At 63.5% G+C, this 21,927-nt stretch overlaps 1 protein-coding gene and 1 long non-coding RNA gene across 8 annotated transcripts in view; one reads left to right on the top strand and one right to left on the bottom strand.

The window, feature by feature from the left end:
- KCNAB2 (potassium voltage-gated channel subfamily A regulatory beta subunit 2) overlaps window positions 1-21,927 on the top strand; it is an 82,816-nt gene that overhangs the window by 36,677 nt on the left and 24,212 nt on the right. For 4 of the 6 annotated variants that reach the window (XM_051841107.3, XM_089336681.1, NM_001171057.1 and 1 more), the window contains exons 3-5: window positions 592-633; window positions 20,426-20,469; window positions 21,077-21,114. In XM_051841107.3, the coding sequence (XP_051697067.1) occupies window positions 592-633; window positions 20,426-20,469; window positions 21,077-21,114 (124 nt within the window). The remainder of the gene's footprint in view (window positions 1-591; window positions 634-20,425; window positions 20,470-21,076; window positions 21,115-21,927) is intronic. The other 2 variants (XM_051841108.3, NM_001171058.1) reach the window with 1 other exon arrangement.
- Window positions 648-21,778, bottom strand: LOC149125857 (uncharacterized). 2 transcript variants are annotated; one of them, XR_016211320.1, is made up of 4 exons: window positions 21,374-21,778; window positions 14,546-19,027; window positions 12,756-14,216; window positions 11,493-12,463 (listed from the first exon to the last, which is right to left on the bottom strand). It is a non-coding gene; the product is annotated as an uncharacterized LOC149125857 (long non-coding RNA). The 2 variants fall into 2 exon arrangements; XR_016211319.1 differs by having other exon boundaries at window positions 648-14,216.

Below are 21,927 nucleotides of genomic sequence, written 5' to 3'. Positions count from 1 at the left end.
CTCTGCACAGCAGGCAGCGGCAACCCAGCAGGGCCGGCCCGCAGACGGCTGCGTCACCGCCGTCAGAGCGTGGGCAGGACCCCAGCACCCATACTGGGGAAGCAGGGCTCTCCTAGGTATTGAGTGGGACCTGAGTCCAGGACGGCGTCCGTGGAAACGACCCGGGAAGAAGGGTCCCCGAAAGAGCTGTCGTCACCCACAGAGGCAGTGGCGCAGGGCCGCCGGGCGCCCCCTGGTGAGGGTTTGCAGCCCTTGTCCATTGCTAGGCATGTTCTGAGGCTTATAAAAGCCAGACAGACAGAGCTGGGGCGGGGGCGGGGAGGATTAAAGCCAAGCAAGAGGATCCCTTAGTGTTCAGAGGGCTTGGGCTCCCTGCCTCTGCCCGCACGGCCACTGGGTGGCGCTGCTGCAGAGCGTGTGGCCGCAGCCGCACATCCTCGGAGAGAGCCAGGCAGGCGGGTGGGTGGGGGCCGTGGGGTGTGCCGTGCGGCTGCTGCCCCCTGAGCTGGCACGTCTGTGGCTAACGCCAACTGTGGACTCTCTCTCCTCTCTCCCTCTCCCTTTTTCTCTTTCCTCCATTGCTGTCCGAAGTACTCGGTATGGGAGCCCCAAAAGACAGCTCCAGTTTTACAGGTAATCAGCCCTTTTTTCCCGAAACCCAGCAGGCTGAAGGCGAGGGCGTGGGCTCCGTGCGGCCCGGCGCGGTCTCCGATGCCAGCCAGGCTCTGCCTGTCTCTCCCAGTGCCCACTCGCGTGGGCAATGTCCTGAAGGAAATACCGAGTGCGTGGTGATGCACTTGCTGTGTGCTCTGACTTGAGCTAGTGGACGTCCTGTGCCTGGTTCGCTCTCGGCCAAGTGCTCGCCCGCCAGAGGGAGGAGGGGCCACGCTGCTGCCTCTGCAGAGGACAGGGGCTCGGAGCACGCGGGCTGCTCGTAGGCTAAGCCTTCTTGGGTGGGGTGGGGGTACCCATGTCCCTTGAGTGAGGGCCAGGGTGACTTGGTGACATCTCTATGCGTTTTCCTGCTGGTGAATTAGCCAGCCAAGGGCCCCAGCAGGCCGTGGCACGGAAGAGCCAGGCTTCTGGCCGCGGGCTCTCCTAGGCCAGTGCATCCCTCCCTCCCTGTACACCGCCGTCCTCGCACCTGCCAAGTGGGGAAACACCTGGGAGGGTGATGCGCCCTTCTTGGGACGCCTCCAACTGTAGGAGGCAGAACGCCAGGCTTGTCTGGTGCCCATGGGCGGCCAGCCCCGCCAGCCGTGGCACTGCGTGGAGAGTGGGTGCAGCTCTGGGTGCTACCACTGAGTGGTGGCTCCAGGCCTGGGAGTCTGCCAGCTCCCCAGCATCATGCCACACCGGGGGCATTTGTCCCGGATGGGCAAGGAGTCTGGGGCCGTGGGTGCTGGGGTCAGCAGCGGGTGCCGGGGTCGGCTTTGGATTTCCGTTCAGCGTTTTCCTCCCCGCAGCCTTGGGCTCTGTGACGGTGACAGTGGTCCTGGGTCCCCAGGCTGGCTCAGTGCCTCCTGGGAGGTCTCATCTCTGGCAGAGCGCGCAAAGACGCGGCCGGTTCTTGGTCACTACTCAATTCCCGCTACTTGAGATCTTGCCTGAACTAGCTGGGTCCCAGCCTGAGCCTGTGAGCGCTGTGTCGGGTGAAATGTGTGTGTCGTCCTGGATTATGTCGTAATGCGCATGTGGCAGTCATGCCGGGGCACTGGACCAGTGAAACACAGCCTGGACTGCATCTTCAGAGAGCTGGGGCCAGAGGGAGGGTGGGGGGCAGGTGCGGGCTGGAGCTGCCAGTGTGACCGAGCTGGAGTGAGAGTCACTCCAAGGTCCGCAGCCCACGGGTCACCGAGTGAACACCTCCTCCCCGTGCTCAGCCCCGTGTTCCGGTGCCCTGGGGCTCTGGCCGCGCTGCCCTGTGGGTGTCAGGTGGGGTTTCTCCACGTGGACACTCGTGGCTGTCGTGGCTCTCACGGTGACTTCCAAGGGCTGGGAGCTTTGCTTGTTTAACAGACTGGGTGCCAAGCCCAGTGGGGCGCCCCCGTCACCGGGCGGGCACTAACCATGGCTGCGGCCGGTTGCCTAAGGGACTTCAGCCTGGCATCCTACTAGGGCAGAGGAGTCCTGGGGGTGTGCCCTCCAGCAGCTCCCAGGCTGGTGGGGGGGTAGGAGCCTGCGTCGGTCAGCTGTGCTCTACGCGACACGGAGCAAGCAAGCCTGGAACTCAGCGATCCTTGCCCATTGGTCCGTGGGCTGCCTCGAGTCTGCTCCTCTGGGCGGGCCCAGGTGGTCTCCCTCCCTCCATCCTGCCTCACTGGGCCCGCCCAGGCCCTCTCGTGGCAGACATGCTGGAGGAGAAGCAGTGTGCACTGTCTCTGCGGCCACCGTGGGGACCGGGACTCAGCCCTCTGCTCGCATCCTTTTGGCCAAAGCAAGACTCATGACGAAGCCTAAAGTCACAGGGCGGGAAAGCAAATCCCCCCACCCCGCCGCCACCACTGCGAGTGGGGAGGACACCCAAGTCCCACGGACAAAGTCGTGGCTGCAGAGAGCGGACAAGCATGCAGTGTGCCCCAGAACCAAGGAGCTTGAACCACGTTTGGAAGGCAGAGTGAGCCGTGGGGCAGATCCCAGGTGCTGGTGGGCTCCCAGGAGGGGTGGCCACAGCCAGAAGAGAGCCGGGAAGGCTTCCTGGAGAAGGCAGCATGAGAGCTGAGCTGGACCCCAAAGGCTGGGTGCACAGAGACCAGGAGGAACAGTCCAGTAGATGCAAAACCTACAACCACAGGTGTGGGCAGAGGGTCAGTACGCAGATGGGGCCAGCAGGGCTGTGGTGGACACAGGCCAGGAAGGGAGGAGCCCAGCTGAGCCGCAGGAACAGCAGAGGAGAGGCCAAGGGTGCCAGGTTGAGACCCAGGTGTCGGGCCACATCCCGGGGAGAGGGAGAGCGAGGAGGTGCCCAGGGCTGGAGACGGGCACATTAGGCTAAGGGCCACGGCCCGGCACAGAGCACGGGGCCTCCCACTGCTCGGGGGGTGACGCAGAGGACAGCCCTCCCAGCGCAGTCTCCCCATCCCAACTCTGCGTCCTCTGCAGTCTCTGGTCTCCTGCACCCCTGCTCGGTGTCTGGGGCACCACCTTCCTGTCCCCAGCCCCCGAGACAGCCAGTGGCTGTCCATTCGTTCACTGTGGGACAGACAGCTCCGCCTCGTCCAAAGTCCCACCGGCACCGGTTCTCTGGCTGGGAGGCGGCGTGAGGCTGGCGTCCTGGGTGGCAGGCAGTGCCCCGGGGGCCACAGCATTTAGCCTCACCCCAAAGCATTTCCCAAACCCTGGCCAGGACGTGTGCTGTGCAGAGGGCCTCCCGGGCCCCTGCCTGGAGGGAGTGGTCACACAGTAGCCAAGCAGCAGGCTTCTGGAACCTTCCAGCCATACAGAGGTGCAGGCAGTATACGATGCACCAGTCTGGAGCACATCCCCGTGGAGGCGTGACCTCACCCGACCCCAGCCCCTTTGCTGTGGGTGGTGGTCAACCTCCCAGCCCCTCCCCCCCGCCGCCAGAGTTTGGGACTGGATTGGGCAGAAGCTGCGGGCTCTGTGTCCTGCACGCATACAGCAGGCTCTGGCAGGCAGGGCCAGTGGGGGATGTAAGAGGGGCTGGAGGCGACAGCAAGACCCCCGCCCCAGGCTGCACCCCAGGCCTGCCTGCCAGCAGCCAGCCCAGCCAGGCTGCACCGCGGAGCTGCACTGCCCAGACTTTCAGGGGAAGAGGCGCTCGTGAATAATTCAGCCTCGTTCGCGGAGACGAAACGCCCTAATAGAACTAATGGGCTCGCTGCCTCCAAAGCCGACCCTTGGGGGACTCGCCTCGTTCACCAATTGCTTCAGAGGCTCCGCAGTGACACCGCCTAATGAAAACGCCACGGCGCCAAGCCTCGGAGCGCCCGATCCCCACCAGCTAGCCGGAGGCCTCCTTAGCGGGCGGCGCCCACGAAGGCAGGTGAGTGCTCCCTCGCGCCCAGGAGCGGCCAGACCACGCAGGCCCCTTCTCAGGAACTGAAAGCGGACCAAGGGGAAGAAAGCAGGGGCGCTCCGGGCTGATCTGAAAGGAGGCCCCCTGCGGTTATTTTTTCAAAGCGGAAACCCTCAGAGCGATCCGGCCAGGGGCAGGTGTGAGATGGCCGCGCCAGCGGTGGGGCGGGAGGGTGGACAGGTTCCGCCGGGCAGCAGGGCAGCACCGCTGCGCTGGTTCTTACACCTGAGCCCGCGAGCCACCCGGACCCGACCCGCGTGCCGGTCCGCTTGCCTGTGTGCTGGGGACGCGCTGGGCCCCCACACGGAGGGTCAGACCCAGGGTGTGCCCGGCCGCTGTTGGGGAGCACGTGCCTGCGGGGCAGGGGGTGCTTGTCTGGGCCTCGGTTTGCTGGGGGGGGGGTGCTGTGCGCTGGGCGCCCTGTGTGCACTGTGTGGCCGTGGCCTGGAACGGTAGCAGCCTCCCCCGCTTCCCGTTTCCGCTTCCAAGAACTGTGGCTGGCCCCGGGGTGTCCGAGCAGTGCCGTCCTCTAACCAGGCCACGCAGGCCTCCTCAGCAGACGTGCACGCGTCTGGTCCACTTCAGTGGCTCAGGGTAAACAGACCCCGAGTCGGAAATCCAGGGAGAGGCCTGGGGGCAGCAACTCCTGCTGACTTAATGAGGTCAGGTCTGGCTTTCCTGCTCCGCGTCGCCATGTTCATCCACCTGGGCTCCCCCGGGGCCCCCAGCCGACTAGAATAGACCGGCAACGGGCAGGCCACAGAAAGAGCTCCCGGCTGCCGGGTAATCGGCAGTGACTACCGCGGAGGGGGCCGAGGGGCGGGAGGGCCGCATCAGAGCTGGGACAGCTCACTCTAGAAAGTCCCTGGGATGCTGTCACTCAGAGGTCAGGGGTCACTGTGCCGGGGAAGCAGGGGGCCGAGGCAGTCCCCCCCCCCCAAACAAAGAGCAGGCCCTCCCCCTCCCTGGCAGGGTCTTGCCTGGAGCCTTGCATCCATGGGTTGGCTCCTGCCAGACCTAACCTCAGAAAAGCCCAGGCTGCAGCCCCAGCCAGCAGGGGGCGGTCTGGCACAACTGGACTTCATCCTCTGTGCCCAGACAGTCCCGGGCAGTGCCAGGGACCACCAGAGCTCCTGGGGCCATTTTTCCTCCCCACGGAGGCTCCCCCAGCTCCTTCCCAGAGCCAGGCCCCCTCAAGGACCACAGTGCCAGGCTGCCACACTCGCCCAGCCCCCGCCTCTCTGCCCACGAGTCCCCTGTCCAGAGCCCGGTCCTGCACCAGGGCTACACTCAGAGCAGAAGGCTGCAGGGCTCCTGGGCCGTGAGATGAGTGGTAAGGAAAGGTCTCCAGCCCTGGGCCACCTCTGAGTCCTGGCCCCTGCTCTCCCCCACCTGTCAGGAGCGTCTGTCCCCCGCGAGAAGGGGCAACTGGTAGCGCCTGTGCTATGTCCTATTGAAAACGTCCTGGCTCACTCGTGGTTCCTGCAGCCTGTGGCACCAGGCCCCTCCCAGAGGTTCCCAAGTGGTGTCACCGAAGCCAGAAGCGCCACCACCACTGCTCCCGGCTGCATTGCTGGCTGGGACCCAGCCCCCCGGCAGCCTGGGGCAGTGGGCTCCGCCCAGCTCACTTCACAGCCATGGACGCTGAGGCTCCGAGGGGCCAGGGTGCCTGCTGGGTCATGCTGTGAGTGGCGACAGCCAGGGCTGCCCCCGGCCAGAACACTGGCGCCGAGCCAGGCTCTCACCCCGCCCCAGGGCCCCGGCTGCATTCCCAGAGCCCAGCCAGAGCCAAGCTGCTCCCTGTGGGTAGCGCCTTGAAAGCTAATGGCTATTGACCGGGGCCCGGCTGGGCCTGGCGAGGAAGGAGCGGTCCCTGCCTTTCGGGAAGAGCCTGCAGCTGCAGCCCGCCCGGTGGCCGCCCCCCGACCCCAGCCCCAGGGAAGGAAGAGTCGACTCCGCACGGCCAGCCCAGGAGCAGCTGCCTGATGCCACCCTGTGTGCCTGGAGCGAGGGCCGTGGCCAGCAGGCGGGGAGGGGGACTGGTGCTGCTGCCCGGGTACTCAGTGGCCCCCTGTCTGAGATGGACCGCACGTCAACCCCAGCCCCTGGGTAGCTCCCGACTGATTCTCCCAGGGCATGGGGCTTTTCACACCACTTCAGCATCCGCAGGGCCCCGTCCTCATACGAGCTCCATGGCAAACTCAAGTCCCGGTGTGGGAGCCACCCCCGGCCCCAACACATCGCAGTCTGCCCCTCCCCTGCCCGGAAATCTCAGTGACAGCCCCCCCCCCCCGCTGGCCCTCCACAGCCCAAAGCCCCTGCTGTGTGCACTGGGGGGCACTGCCACTCAGAGGGAGGGGTCGGCCCATCTGGGAAGGCAAGAGTGACAAACCCAGCACCAGGGGGCGACATCACAGCAGGGATGGGAGTGCCTGGTGGGCTGGGCCGAGGCTCTGATGGGAGCAGTAGGACTGCCGGGGCCGTGCCCTAAGACAAGGCTGTGAGTGGTGGGCACAGCCGCTGTCCCCGGGGAGGTGCTGGCTGCCCAGCCCTGCCCAGCGTGGCCGCTGCTCCACTGCCTGCCCAGGCTCCTCCGTCCCGCCTTGCCCACTGACCTCTCCAGCTGTGCTTGCATAGGTTCAACGACCCTTTCCGGGCCTGTGCTCTGAGCCACGCCCTGTGCTGGGTGGGACGGGACGGACGTGAGTGACAGATCCTGAGACAGGAATGGACAGACGTGCTTGCAGAGAAACCTTGGGGGAAGGAGCGGCTCTGGGCTCGCTCCCCAGGGACACCCGGGCCAAGCCCCTGAAGGACAGCCAGGCTGGCCCTGCATTGCAGAAGGATCCAGCAGCACACAGAGCGCATCGCAGAGTCCTGCCGGCTACAGGGATGGGTGGCCGCTTCCGTCCTGCCGGCTACAGGGATGGGTGGCTGCTTCCGTCGCAAGTCCCCCGATGTTGGACACTTCGGTTGTTTCTGGTTGCCGAGGGCGGGTGCTTGTCAGCTCGGCACGTGCCAGCTTTAACACTTCCCCAGCCCAACTAAACCCAGCTCCCCAGGCCACCCGCACCCCCCCACACTGCTCAGCGTCCCCGTGCGGAACCTCGTGGGCTGTGCCCTCCTGGGTCAGCATGGAGTCCAGAGAGTTCAGTGGGCACAGCGGGCAGAGGGCAGAGGGCGTGCTGTGCGGGTGGTGCCCCCCCTTGATGGGGCTTGTGAACACGCGGCCCCCCTGGGGTGCACTGGCCTCCGGCAGAATGGCGCTGCAATTTGCTTCGACCATGGGTGCGGCTCACGCTGCGTCCCTGGTACAGCCCCTACCTGGCTTGACCCGGGACACCTGAAGAGGGCGCTGTGACACAGCCCTCGGCGTCGGGGCTTGGGCTGTGCATGCTCTGAGGCTTTCCTGCCCGGAATGCGGCTTGGCCTGTGCTTGTCCCGCGGCTCAGCCAGACTCCCCCGCACAGGACCGAGAAACTCACAACAAAGGGTGTTTACGTACAGGGCCCGAGCCCCTCCCCAGGCACCGAGACCCCTCCAGAAGATCCCGCCACAGCCGCCCTCCCCCTGGGGCTGGCCAGCCAGCCTGGGGCAGGGCACTGACGCTCAGCCTTTCCCGCCCGCACGGTGCTGGCTCCCGGGCCAGGCAGCACCATGTTGTCCATGACGTACAGCGAGAGCCTGCGCAGCGTGAGCAGCAGGTGCCACTCGGACTGGGCCCTGCACCCCGTCCGCCAGACGGACACGCTGGAGCTGCAGCGGTTGCGGGAGGTGCGGGCGGCCGCCCAGGCCAGGAACATGGAGAGCTTCCTCCGCATGCACGGCCTCTCCCTGGACAGCTGCACCGCCCAGCGCACGGGCATGAAGTATCGGTAAGGGCTGGGCAGGGCTGGGGCGGGCAGTCCCTGGGTCATCGCAGGAGGCCTGAGAGCAGGGGGTGCAGCCCAGGAAGCCCTGACCACAGTTTTGTTGTCTATTGGAGTAGCCGGTCTGCATTTTTAAATTCCAACCACATTCAAAATGTGGAAAGAGGAAAAGGAGAGTGTCGTAGCCCTGTGTGTCCAGAGGTGGGGTTCGGTCGCCCTCCATGGAAACAGGTCCGCCTGTGGGGAGAACTTTGCAGAAGGGGCCAACATTCTGCTTCACTTGTGTCTTGCAACCTCCCTGGGACAGATCCGCTACTAGGAGTTGATAAAACGTGATTTAGTGAAAATAGGCAGCTCTTCATTGCCAACAACAAATCCACTCTGGCAGCAGAAGTCCAGGTCGTACTCTGGGGGCACGGGAGTTGTCTGTCATAGTGTTGGTAGAGTGTGCTGTCTTTGTGGGAAGTGGTTTTCAGCAAGTGGCCCCTGGATTGGTGACATCGAACTGTAGCTCTCGGAGCAAAGCCGTGCACGGAGTGTCCCCAGTCTCGATGTTCTCAGAGCCTCAACAGGACCTTCTGTTTAGCTCGCCCAGCTCTGGGTTCAGCACCAGGGACAGCGCTCCGGCTGTTCCAGCGTCTCTGAGAGAAAACCTGGGGAAGTGACGCAAGGGCCTGGGAGCAGGCGGCGTTTCTGCTCCTAACCCCTGTGGATCGCCCCCTGCGCCTCTCGGGGACAGGCCCTTGGCAGAGCCCCACCCAGTCCCTTACACCTGCCAGACATGGCAAAGGAAAATACAGGCGGCCCAGCCACATTCTTGTTTCAGACGAACAGCGAAAACTGTTTCAGTATAAACGCGTCCCCTGCAGTATTCATTGTTTATCTGAAGTCCAGGGTTTTTTTTTTTAAAGATTTATTTATTTTGAGAGGCAGAGTTACAGACAGGGAGAGGAAAAGACAGAGAGTTCTTCCATCCACTGGTTCACTCTCCAAGTGACCGCAACAACATTGCTGGGCCAACCTGAAGCCAGGAGCCAAGAGCTTCTTCTGGGTCTCCCACATGGGTGCAGGGGCCCAAGCATTTAGGCCATCTTCCACTGCTTCCCCAGGGAGAGGGCTGGATTGGAAGTGGAGCAGCCAGGACTCAAGCCGGTGCCCATATAGGATGCCCATGCCACAGGCAGAGACTTAACCTTCTTCGCCACAGCACTGGCCCCAAAGTTCAGGTTTAGCTGGGGCTCCTGGGTTCTAGTCGGCAACCCTGACTCTGACTCCGTCTCATCCCTCCCCGGGGACCAGCTGGCTGGAAAGGAGAGTGGACGCCAGGGCTGCTCCCTAATCACTTCCTCCTGTGGACAGTGCGTGTGGTTCTTCAGTCCACTCTTTGAATGTGTGGTCATAGTCCAAAACACTCCTGCCACGAGTCCATTAGATGGCAGAATTTCTGAGTTTGTATTCTGAGTCAGTAAGAAGGACAAAGGGTCAGCAGGTTTGGCCACAAAATAACCCTTAATTCTGATCGAAATTTCTCAAGAGACCTGATGCACTTTATCTGTTTGCTTGTTGTTGGCAAGTCGTTGGTACCTTTCGCTTATTCAGCAAACATCTACTGAGCGTCTGCTAGGCACTGGGCTGCACCCTGGAGGTGCCGCGTGAGCAAGACCTACAAGGTCCCCACCCTGGTGGCAGCTACGTGCTGGTGGGGGAGGCAGAGAGGAAGCAGGCAAGCACACACGGATGGAAGCAGCAGCGGCTGTCCTGAGAGAACTCCACAGGCCAACGGGATGCAGGGTGACTGAGCTGAGCCCTGACCCAGCTGAGAGGGGTCCCTGGGAGAGACTTCCTGGAGGAAGAGGGGATGAGAGGCGGCCCAGGAGCTGGACTGCAGAGACAGAGCGTCCGCAGCGAGGGCCAGACCGTGTCCTCCAGGCACTGGGCAGACCTCGGCTCCCCCAGTGTGGACAGGATTTGGGATGGAGACTGAAGTGGGTTGGGTCATGCCCCCCACAATTTCATACCCACCCGAACCTCCAAACGTGTCTGTGATTGGAGACGGGACCTCTGCCTGTTGATTCTGTTCCGATGAGGCCGCCCCGTGTGCATCAGGGCGTTCAGGGCCTCGTGCCCTCATAAGGTGGCCAGTGGCAGCGGAGGCAGAGGGAAACCACTCGTCAATCAGCTGTCCGTGTCTGTGGACGCCACCAACCGAGGATGGGAAACATCGGGGGTGGGGGGTGGAATTGTGTCTGAAGTGAACAGGTGCAGAGTTTTTTTCCTGGTCATTCTTCCTCTAACTGCACACTGTAAGTATATCCAATAGCACTCGTGTCGTATTCGGTGTTAAGGTCTTCTAGAAGTGGCTTCGCGTACACAGGAGGGTAGTGTTGGTTACACACAAATAGGCCGTTTCGTATCCTGGGGTTTTGGTGTCTTGGAACCAGTCCTCCGGGGGTACCAAGGGATCCCTGACCAATCCCAGGCTCCCCAGGTGCCACCAGAAGCTGAGGAGGGGAGGCAAGACAGGGTCTCTCGCTGGAGTCCTAGGAGGGAGCACAGCTCTGCCGACCACTGGACGTCAGCCTCCTGCTTCCAGAACAGAGAACAGTTCGCCGTCGTCTCTGCCACCCAGGGTGGTCCTAGCACAGGGCGGGAAAAATGTGTCTTGTCTCTGCCCGGTGTCCCAAGGAGAGTGTCCCTGCCACATCTGAGCCACTGCTGGACCAACTGTGGGGCCGAAAGGCCTCAGGAAAACCCACTTCCCCAGGGGTGGAGATGAGGAAGCAGCTCTTGGCCTCGGTGGCCGTGGCCGTGGGCCCGTGCTCTCTCTGGCGAATCCATCTCGCTGTGCCGGAGCAGAGACTCAAGCCAGCAGTTACCAAAGGTCGCGGATGAACGCCGTGCCGCGGTTGAGTCTCCTCCGCCAGGGACTGGGCCGGGACTCGGTGACACTGGTCTTGGCTACTAGCAGGGAAAAGTGGTGCTTCCAGTGAGCACGGCTCTGGGAAGCCATGGCCTGGACGGGGCCTGCAGCTGGCAGGGAAGGGCTTTCTGCTTCACCTCCCTGCTTTCCCCGACGGTCCCCTACTCTGGCCGTTCAAAAAAAATAGAGAAAAAGAAATTGAATTTTAGACCCATGGAGCCCGTGAGTAAGCGTGAGGAGCAGGGGGCGGGGGCTACTCTGGCTCCTTCCCTCTGTAGCGGGGGAAAACCCAGAGGTGGGGCCTTGGACAGGAAGCCCGGAAGCTGTGGCCTGGGCCCACACGGGGCCAGTCAGGCACCAGCCCTGGTTCAGTTGTGTTTCTCCCCTGCTTCCTGTGGGGCAGGGCCTGGGGTGAACCCAGACCCCTCCACAAGGCCCTGTGTGGCCCCTGCCAGCCTCTGATTCCAGCTCGGACCCCGTCCCTCCTGCTCAGCCTTCTTCAGTGTCTCTCGAGGACCCTACATGCTTGGGTCCCTGCCACCCACGTGGGAGGCCAGGATGAAGTTCTTGGTTTCTGGCTTTGGCCTGGCCTCTCTCTCTCCCTCCCTCCCTCCCTCCCTCTCTCCCTCCCTCTCTCTCCTTCCCTCCCTCTTTTGTTGACACTCTGCCTTTCAAATAAATAAAATCAATCTTAAAAGCAAAGCAAAAAACCATCCCAGGTGAGTCCCGCTGGCAGAGAGGTGCCCCGTGACCACCGTGTTCAGAGTGTAGCACAAGGGAGCAGGCACGATGTGGAGATTATACCAAATTCTTTTTCCTAAGCACCCCCAGCCCCGCCCCGCTCCGGAAGGGACTGTAGGTAGCTTCCTTAACGAGCCCATTAGCGTGGAGCTGTTCAAGTCAACGGCAACAGAGATGGGAAGCGGGAAGCGAGGGCAGGTTGGCCAAGCGATGCACCACGTTCCCCCACCTGCTGCCAGCAAAGAAGGAAGCACAGTGGGTCTGCAGAGTCCAGGGTTCCTGGGGTCACCGCCTGGGCCCTCACAGAACAGTGAACGCGGGACCGCTGCCCCCGGTCACTGCGCATCTGTCCAGCAGTCTTCTATGGGGACAAGGTCAGGGCAAGCTCAGGGACACGGTCCAGTCTCCCCTTGCTCATACATCCCCAGTACGCATCGAGAGGTTGCTGGGCGTGTGACGTCATACAGAACACCGTCCCTGCGGAGAACAGGGCCGAGGGTACTTGGGGGTGGGAGGGAGCTGCTTGTGCTGGGGGGCCGGCTTCACATGGCACCTGCTGTCAGGTGATGGGGAGCCTGAAGTCAGAGAAACAAAAAGCATTCCCACGGGGAACAGTGGGTGTGGAGCCCTGGGTTTTTTTTAATATTTATTTATTTATTAGAAAGGCAGAGTTACAGAGAGAGAGGGAGAGAGAGATCTTCCACCCACAAGTTCACTCCCCAAATGTCCACAATGGCTAGAACTGGGCCAGGCCAAAGGCAGGAGCCAGGAGCTTCTTCCAGGTCTCCCGTGTGGTGCAGGGGCCCAAGCACTTGAGTCATCCTCCACTGCCTTCCCAGGTGCAGTAGCAGGGAGCTGGGTGGGAAGTGGAGCAGCCAGGACTTGAACCGGCGCCTGTATGGGATGCAAGCACTGCAGACAGTGGCTTTACCCACTACGCCGCAGCACTGACCCCCAGCCTGGAGGTTTTGAAGATAGATGACTTTTTTGGTAACAGGTCTATTACATACACACTGCGCAATTCACTCATTGAACGTGTGCGACTCATTGATTTTATTGTACTCATGGAGTTGTGTGAAAATCGCCACCGTCAATTTAGAACGCTGGCATCACTCCCAAAATGAAACCTTATCTGTCTCTCCATAGCCCCCTCCCCATCCATTCCATCTGATCTCTGTGGATTTACCTCCTCTGGGCCTTTCTTGTAAATGGACTTGTATGGTGTGATCTCTCACGGCTGGCTTCTTTCACGGAGCACATGGCTTCGAGGTTCACCCCGGCCTGGCGTGTGTCAGCACGCCATTCCTTAAGGCTGAACAAGGCTGTGTGCTGTGGATATCTGCCGTGTTTCAGCCATTTGTCAGTAGATGGGCGTGGGTTGTTTCTGTTCACCGGCTGTGGGCGTGCGTATTGAAGGCTTTGTGTGCGCGTATGTTTTCGTTTCTCTGCGTGCAGCCTTGTGGTCGTGTGGTGAGCAGGTGACACTTTAACCGTGGCGACTATGGCTTCTGAGTCTCACTCAGCTCTGCTGGCTAAGAGCAACCCCTGAGGGCTGAGGAGACCCCAGCCCGGGCTGGGACCTGATGATTTTCCAGAGCACAGAGAGAGACGTGTGGAAGAGTGAGCCAGGGATCTCGGCGTCTCACTAGGCCAGCAGGCGTGGCCTCACGGGGTGCTTGTGGCACAAACACCGCCTACAGCCTCCAGGGCCCAGCCCCAGAGCTGCTGACTGGGCAGGTCTGAGCGAGGCCCAGGACTCTGCATTTTAGCAGCTTCCCCCGGCTCCCGATCAGAGACCAAGCAGACAGCCCTGGAAGGGGAGCACCTGGGGCAGTGCCGGGCGCACAGTCTCCTGTGCCGTTGGACAAATGAACATGATCTTTTCTCAGCAGGGCAGGCAAGGGACTCCAGCCTTGCAGGTTGAGGGGAGAGGGCTGCCTAGCTGAGCCCCTGATCATGCTGGATAAAGAGCCCCCCAGGTATGGGGAGGGGAGGGCTGGGCTGTCTCACCAGCTGTCTCCGGCCTGTCCAGCAGAGAGTAGCCCGTAGTCTTCAAGTTCCAGGCCCAGCCCGAGGAGACACTGGCTGGCACAGGCGAGGGCCTGCAGGCTGCCCCTGCCCCTCATCCTCTCCTCTCCCGAGGGACTCGGCAAGGGACCCCCCTGCCCGGAGCACAGGCCCAGCCACTCTGTTCCTGTGGGCTATGTGGGCAGTAGCAGGAGGAAGGCAGAGCAGGGCCTGCAGCTGGGCCTGCCAGGCCCCCACTGGCCCCCATGGGTGGCACCCTTGACTTGTTAGGGCATCCTCGGCAGAAGCACCCACTCTGCCCTCCCAGGCCTCTGTCCGCAGGTCTGGCCTGTGCTCATGATGAGGACGTGGGAGAGGCAGACAGGGCCGGGGGCCTCACCACACCACCACAGACCCCGCCTGGGGGCCTCACCCGCGTGTGGCCTCTGCCGCCCCTTCCAGACGCCTGGCTTTCAGACCTGCACGGTGGCCCCTGAACAGGACGCCCAGGTGCAAACATCAGACCTGCACGGTGGCCCTGAGCAGGACGCCCAGGTGGGAACAGGGTTTCGTTCTCCGCTGAGGGTAGAAAGGCAGGCAGCAGTGCCGTCCACCGGGAACAGCTCCGGGGGCTTCTTTCCTGTCGAGAGCAGCGAGTGGACAGCCGGGAGGTGAGGAAGGTCCCCGAGGGACACAGCTGGGAGGGGCAGAGTCAGTGGAGGCCCAGAGAGGGCAGAATCGCTGCTGAGATGGCACAGCGAATGAGCAGCAGGACCTGGACTGGAGGGATTGCCTGCCCCTGTCCAACGCTCTGTCCAGGAGGCAGTGCTGGCCAGGGCCCCCCTGCAGAGTGTGGGGGATGCGTGGGGGCAGAGGGCAGAGCCAGCCCCTCCCGATGCTGGGGAGCACGGGGTACAGCCAGGCGGGAGAGCCGTCACTCACCCACTCACTCACTCGGGAAGTACTCACTGAGCATGCACTGGGAGCTAAGTACTGTTCCAAGTAGGGCTGCGTCTCTGTCCCTTCGCCCCTCCGACCCCGGCTGTCCTTCCTCGGCCACCTCTGTCATGGCCGGCGAGGCAGACAGGGCTCCCCCGCTCCGCAGCTCGGTCACTTTTCCTCCTCTTCTGGGCATCAACCCCGAGCGGACAGACCTGGACGCTCGCTCCAGGGAGCCGGGGACTGACAAGCTCAGCCGACCGGCTGCACCGCCAGCCGCCAGCCACAGCCACAGCGCCCACCCGCGCCTCGGCCCGGTGGTCCTGGCCCAGCGGCCGTCAGCCTGGAGCAGCAGTGCTGGCCCCGGGGGATCAGCAGGGCAGCGGCGTGTGCGTCCTGCGTCATTAATAATGAATCGCCGCCCGCACCTCGCTGCCTGCGCCGCTCGCCGGCCACCTCACTGCCTTTCGGGGAGCCTCGCAGCCCCCCGGTGGGAGCCGTGAGCCAGCGCTCCCCAGGAAACTCAGGGAAGCCTGCAGGAGCAGCTGCCGCCCTGGACCCCCGAGCCGAGCCGCTGCCCCAGGGAAGCAGCCACCAGGCCACCACCCCCGAGCTCAGCCAGCTGCGGGCTCCGCCCACCGAGGAAAGCGGCTGTGCTGACCACGGGGAGCAGCCCAGACCAGGCGAACACTTTCCAAGACTTTGAGGGGCCAGAGCTGAGCAGGGAGAGAGGAGAGGGGGGCGGCGCCGGCCCCTCCCTCCCCCTCGCCAAGGTCTCCTCCAGCCCCACTCTGGAAATTTGATTCCCTTCGCTCCGAAGCTGCTCCGGCTTCTTCCTCCTCCTGGCCACTGCCTTCGGAAATCCTCACGCCTGCAGGAACTCCCCGCCGCCTCGCCACCTGGGACGCAGTCCTGTCCGGGGAAGAGAAGGGCCTCAGGGGACCGCTGACCCCTGCGCCCGCGGGGAGCAGACGCCTCGGCATGCAGGTGTCCTTCGTCTGCTCTGAGCACAGCCTCAAGGGCCGGGGCCCCGAGGAGCGGCTGGGCCGGCCGGCGGCCAGCAGCCCCAGCCTGGGCACCCGCGGCCGCTTCCGCGCCGTGGCCATGGTGGCCCGGAGCCTGGGACAGCTGTCAGTGCAGAGCCTCCCGTGTGCTGGCGACCCCAGCGTGAAGCAGTCCGGGATGAAGCATAGGTAGGAGGGGCGGTGGCTGTGCCGGGCGGGGGCCGCCTGCCGCAGAGCCCCTGCCCGGCAGGCGCGGGCAGCCAAGGCCGAGCGGCCAGGAGGGGCTGCGGTCAGCACCGGGAAGACCTGGCAGGAAATGAAGCGGAGGCGTGGGTCAGCCCCGTTCCTCTGCATGCTGGCCCCTCTCCCTTCCTCCCTGGGGGTCGCTGGCCGTAGCAGAGCCATCCTGGTCAGACTCTGCAAACCCTCCTGTTCCTGGGGACCCCCGGGCATCGGCTGGGCCCTGCCCTGGGCACACAGGCCTCAGCAGATGCCCCTGGTGGCCTCCTGTCTGTGGCCAGTCGCCCTGATAAGCGTCAGTTTGACAGGCGGGAGCGGCCGGGTGAGCCATGAGCTGGACTGTGTCCTCACCCCCGCCGGACCCACACCCCGGCAGGCGGGTCGACGACTCTGGCAGGGACAGGGCGGCCCGGCAGCATGCCAGGCGTTCCCTGCCACTCAGCCCAGGAGGTCTCGTCTCCCTCTGTCACCACTCGGTCCTCTAGGTGAGAAGAGGCTGAGTGTCGGCAGCAGAGCCTCGCTTCCCATCCCGGGCCCAGGACTGAAGGAGGGGGGGTCCCAGCTCTGCACAGAGGGTCTGGGGGCCTGGCTTTTCCCAGCCTGCACAGAGTCGCGTTGTTGGGAGGAGGGGACGCAGAGGGTGCCTCTGCCACACCGGCCTCGCTAGGAGAGGGCTCCAGCTCCGAAAGAGGAAGCGGGGACGGCTTTGCTCTCCAGGAAACGGGAAACGCCACGGAGGGTTGTAGTCATTCAGAGTGACGAGAATGTCCCCCAGCACCCGAGCCAGGCCAAACCTGTGTCCCCTCGGGACAGGGCTGAGCGACGGCACCTGCATCCTGGTCCGAGGCAGGTCTGGGTCTCATCAACGACCCTGGTGGGTAAACAGCTCATGTTCCCGCCCTCTGAGCCAAAGAGAGCAGTGCAGGGAGCACTCCGTTCCCGAGGCTCTTCGGGGTCGCAGGGGTGGAGAGGTGGGAGCCGGAGCAGGGTTCTCAGAGGCAGTGAGGTTGCTCCCTCTACTCTGCGGCCACTGTTAAAGGCATGAACACAGTGACACCACTTCCGACCAAGCGCTCAGTTGGCGGTGCGTGTGCGCATGTGTGTGTCCGGCCACATACACATGCACACGGGCGAGAGGCATGGCCGGGAGGCCGAGGACCTGGGGTAAACCCCAGCCACGGCGCTTCCTGTGTTGGGACCCCTGTGAGGTCACAGTGGCTGAAGCAGAACTGGAAGTGAAAGTCCGGCCCGCAGCCACACCTGCGACCCCCTGTCCCCCGAGCTGCCCCAGGGCCACCCGGATGTAGGTGGGGACTGCAGGACTGAAACTCCCTGGGGAGCTGGCCCTTCCCTGTGTGTGCCCCGGGCACATTGCGGATGAGGCCACCCAGCCTGCAGGTGCTGACAGTGTGTGCTCCGTCCTGCTCTTGCCGAAGAGCCCAGGAGGCACTTGGCGGGCGGCGGGTGGGGGAGTGAGTCCCCTGAGCAAGGGAGGAGCGAGCACTTGGTCTCTGCTCTCCCCTGAATTGTACCCACACGTGTCCCCAGCAAGCCCCGCCGGGATGGCGAATATGCAGATGCCCAGGCCCTGCCTAGGGAATGGGGCATCCTTACAGCCCAGCAAGGCCGTCACAGGAGGCTGCTGGGAAGGCGGCCTGCCTCCCCGACACCTCCAGGCCACCTGTCGAGATGCTGTGGCTTCCCCTTCACCGGTTACATTTCTCTTAAAGATTCATTTACTTCTTTAAAAGGCAAAGTGGCAGAGGGAGAGATCTCTCATCTTTCACTCCCCAGATGGCCACAGTGGCCAGGGCTGAGCTGGGCAGCAGCCAGGAGCTTCATCCAGGTCTCCCTCCCATGTGGGAGGCAGGGGCCCAAGCACGTGGACCATCTTCCACTGCTTCCCAGGGCATTAGCGGGGAGCTGGATTGGAAGCAGAGCACCCAGGACTTGGACCAAAGCATCGCAGGAGGTGGCCGGCCCCCACGGGTCAAATTTTAGTCCTCGTCCCAGGTGGCTGAAATGAGAGGTCCTAAACCCCCCTGTGTGGACCGGCCTAGGACCCCCAGTGCCTGCAGCGCCAACCTTCAGTGACTGGCTCCCTGGGCCAGCAAGAGTGCAGGGGAGACACAAGGTGGGTTAGTGACGGCCAACGCGTTTGGGCTCTCAGGTTTGCGCCATTTCGTCTGCACGTCAAGTTTTAATTAGGGGGAGGAATCTGTAGGAGACCGTGTTTCCTAAGTTAGGAGCGCCCGCGGCCCCTGCCCAGGCCGGGCTGTGATGTCTTGCGCTCCTGCCCACACAGAGCAGCCGTGGTTTTAAAGCGCGCAGCCTGGAGGTGGCCTGTCCCTTCTCGTCCCTTCTCCGAGGCCTGGCAGCGGATGGCAGATCCAATACCGTCACTTCAACGGGGAGGCAAGTTGAGCGGGGCAATCGCAGCATCACGCGGCGCCCTAGATTCTCTGACTTTCTCCTGTGGGCGGTGGGCAGAGGCCACTGCAGAGCCACAGGGCCTGGATCCCTGCCACGCCACGGAGGAAACTCAGAGATCATTCTGGGCAGTGTCCCTGTCGCAGCACTCAGACCCGGAACAGTTAAGAATCGGGGAGCAAGGGCGGCCCCTGCCAGCCCTCCCCAAGCCAGCAGCCCAGGGCTGTCTACTCCTGAGCCACAGCCACAGGTGGGGTCACCTCGTCCTGCGTGACCTCACCTGCCTGCTCCTGGTGCTGCTCTGAGCCTGACCGCACAGCGCGTCACAGTGTTGGGTTCTGCGGCATCAAAGGGACGTGTGCAGGAGGAGGTGCCCACAACCTGGCCTCTGGCACGGCACGGTCAGGGGTGGCTTCCCATGGTCACTTCGGTCGGGGGTTCTGCGGGAGTGGCGGCCAGCCTTCCTCTGGACACCGGGACTGTGCTAGGCCAGATGCCTGGGGGGCTGGGGACCCTGCAAAGCCCGGATATTGCTAGCGAGGCGCTGAGGCACTGGCATCTGCAGCCTCTGTCAGCTTCCCAATGACCCCGAGGCAGTCCAGGTCTGCTGGTCAAGGTGTCAGTCCTTCCTTCCTCCCCCGTCCACTCCACGGTGCCATTTTTCCCCAGTTACTCTCCGGCTAGCATGGGGGAGGGGAGCCAGGCCATCAGACTGAGCTGTGCTACACAGGGAGTGACACAGCTGCGCCGTTCCTCTGGGCTGGAGCACGCAAGCAGTGCAGGGAGGACTGTCAGGTTCCGTCACTGGCTCGCGGGGGACGCAAGAGGATGCTGGGCCCTGTAACATGGGAACAGGTGAAGCCGTGGGTCTCTCTCTTGTTGGTTCTTGTAGACAGAAAAAGCCACCCCTCCGTGACCTGTGCTGGCCCCTGGGGAAGGAGACCCCAGGCGCGTGCCTCACCTCGCCGCACCCGCACGGCACCCCCGTGAGAAAGGCGGCGGCCAGAGCTCGTTCTGCAGATGGGAGCACCAGGCATAGGGCAGTTCCCTAGGAACTTAGGAGAAGCCCTGCGCTCCCTGTGGCCGGGGAAATCTTAAAAGAAAGCCGGGCCACTTAAAACGCCCCTCCCTACGGATGACACACTCAGCTGCTTTTAGACTGCTCACGGGTGTCACCCGCCCACCGTGACCCCCAAGACAGCCAGACCTGGGTCCTGTGCCCAGGGCAGATGAGGCAGCTGAGGGTCAGAGCTGGGCCACTCAGGGTCCCCCTCAAGCCCTCAGGCCGCCTTCCCAGGGACCAGGCTGGGCCGAAAGGGGGTATGGTGAGGACACAGCGCCTGTTAAGTGGGGTGTGGAGGCCCGGGGCCTTGGGGAGGAAGTCTCACCCCAGCTGGCGCCCAGAGCGGCCAGCTGTCTCCCCCGGACGCCGTAGCAGGATCCACAAGGGCTGGGAGTTGACCCCAGGTGGGGCAGGGCCTGGCTGTGGCTGTGACTCCCTCCACCACTTGTCAACCTCGCCACCTGACCATCCGTGTGCCAGCGAACAGGGTGGGGGTGGGGAGGCGGGCCCGGACCCCCGCCCCTCCGCTGCCTGGGCAGGTCTCAGAGCTCTGCCGAGGCGTGGGAACTGTGGCGGCACCAAGCAAGGAGCACGCTGGGAGCTTGTTTCAGGATGGACAGCTGTGCCAGTCCTCAGCAGAGGGCTGCCGCCCTGCGTGGCCTCCCAAGGACACTTGTATGGGCTCCAGGCGGGCACCAGTGGCAGGGCCAGGGCAGCCGGCCCAGTTAGGATGTCGGCCCTGCCGTGGCTGTAGGAAGGGACCTGAGATGGAGTTCTTGGCGGCACACACCGCGGCTCAGGGAGGTGAGAGACAGATCCCAGGCTGCGGGTCCAGGTGAGGCGGGGGCCTCGGGGAGAGGCAGGCAGCCCCGCAGTGTGCAGAGGAGAGGGGGGATTCAGCAGGGGCGGACGCCCGGGGACACGGCACGTCACCACCCAGGAAGCAGACGTCGTGAGCTGCCCCCAGCAGTGGGCCGGGGCATTAGCGCCTCCGCTCCCCTCCAGGGCCAGCACGCAAGGCCGCCCTCCAGCAGTCCCCGCCTCCCTCACAGCCTCGCGATGTGTCAGCTGGGGGGGGGGGGGGGCGGCCTTGCAGGGCCGCATCTGGCCGGTGGTGGGTGGGCCTTGTCAGGGGAAACCCACACCAAGCTTGTGTTTTTTCTTCCTTTTCAGGAATCTGGGCAAGTCCGGCCTGCGGGTGTCCTGCCTGGGGCTTGGTGAGTGAGGGGGACCCCTGGCTGCCCCCCTACCCCGGAGCCCAGCAGTCAGGGGCCAGGTGGGGAGGGGGAGGGGCAGAGCCAGGCCTTAGCAGAAGAAGCGGGGAGGGGGCCTAGGACGGATTTCTCACACAGCCTCCTCCTCGCTGACCCAGAAAATCAGGGCTGCCAGGAAGAGGCACCCCCGTGGGTGGGCTCGGCCTGAAGGACTCTGGGACTTCGCCTCGTTCCCTGTCACCAGGTGCAGGCCCCTCCACGGGGCACGTGCACAACCCCGAGGCCCCCCCATTCCCGGCAGGAGCAAGTAGCTTGCCCGAGGCCAAGGAGCGCCCCCATTCCACTCTCACTGGGAGCATCAGCCCCAGCTCTGGGCAAGCACTCACGAGGGCCCTTGCCTGCAGGGCCTGAGATCACTATGTGCCCTGGAGACAGTCACCCCGAAACAGAGAGAGGGAGGGAGGGAGGGACTGGCCCTGAAGGCCGGTGTCCACACGCTCACAGCACAGTAGGGCAGCCTGTGGCTCCCTTCCCCTCCCCCACCAGCCTGAGGCCTCCCATGGGGGAATCTGGCAGGTTCCCTAAATCGGTCCCGTGTGTCTCCTTCCAGGAACATGGGTGACCTTTGGAGGCCAGATCACCGACGAGGTAAGCAGTGACCGACCACCCCCTGCACGCAGACCCCAGCCACACAGCGAGGTCCCCTGCGCGAGCCAGTGAGCCTCATGCGCGTGGCTCCTCCCCCCACCCCGTTAGCCAGGAGCACTCAGGGGGCACACGGTTCCCAGCCGTAAAGCGGGTGCAGGCCTGAGCGGCCCCTGCAGTGAGTGCCCGCCGGGGTCGTGTGGAGCCGCGGCCTCTGCGGTTTTGCTGCCGGTGGGAGAACCCGAGGAGGCTGATGTTTTACCAAACTCCAGGCCGCATGTTTCCGTGTCCACCGGGGCGTCTCTCTCCACGGTCGGGGCGCAGAGGCCAGCACAGAGAAGCCGCTGTCGGGGTGCTGCCGGCGTCCCGGGGTCTCTAGGGAGGAGGGGCAGCCCGGCCCGGGGGGATGCACACTTCTGGACAGAGACAGCTTGGCAGCGAGAGCGGTGGCGTTGCTGGGCGAGCTCAGGCACCCGCACGGGAAGGGGTTTTCCCATCTGCCCTCCTTCCTGCTGGGAGGGCTGAGCTTGAAAATTCACACATGGGCGGGTTCACGACCCTGTTAGCTGTGACTGCGCAGTTCTCTAAGGAAAACCTGTGCTTCCGCCGAAATCTAAATGCACACGGCTTGTGTTTTCTTGGTTTTTATTTTGGTGACAGTAGCTGGTGATAGGACTGTGAGAGTACTTCTAGAAGTTCATAGAAATGGGATGAAAAGCTCCTTTATTTTTGAAATCCATGCATTACTTTTATGTTACATTTTCCATGCATTTTTTAAAGATTTAGTTTTATTTATTTATTTTTTTTAAACTTTTA

This window comes from Oryctolagus cuniculus, chromosome 7 (genome assembly GCF_051225735.1).
Source record: "Oryctolagus cuniculus isolate XC-2025 breed Fujian yellow rabbit chromosome 7, ASM5122573v1, whole genome shotgun sequence".
Taxonomy (NCBI): domain Eukaryota; kingdom Metazoa; phylum Chordata; class Mammalia; order Lagomorpha; family Leporidae; genus Oryctolagus; species Oryctolagus cuniculus.
This window is presented reverse-complemented; position numbering and strand designations above follow the sequence as displayed.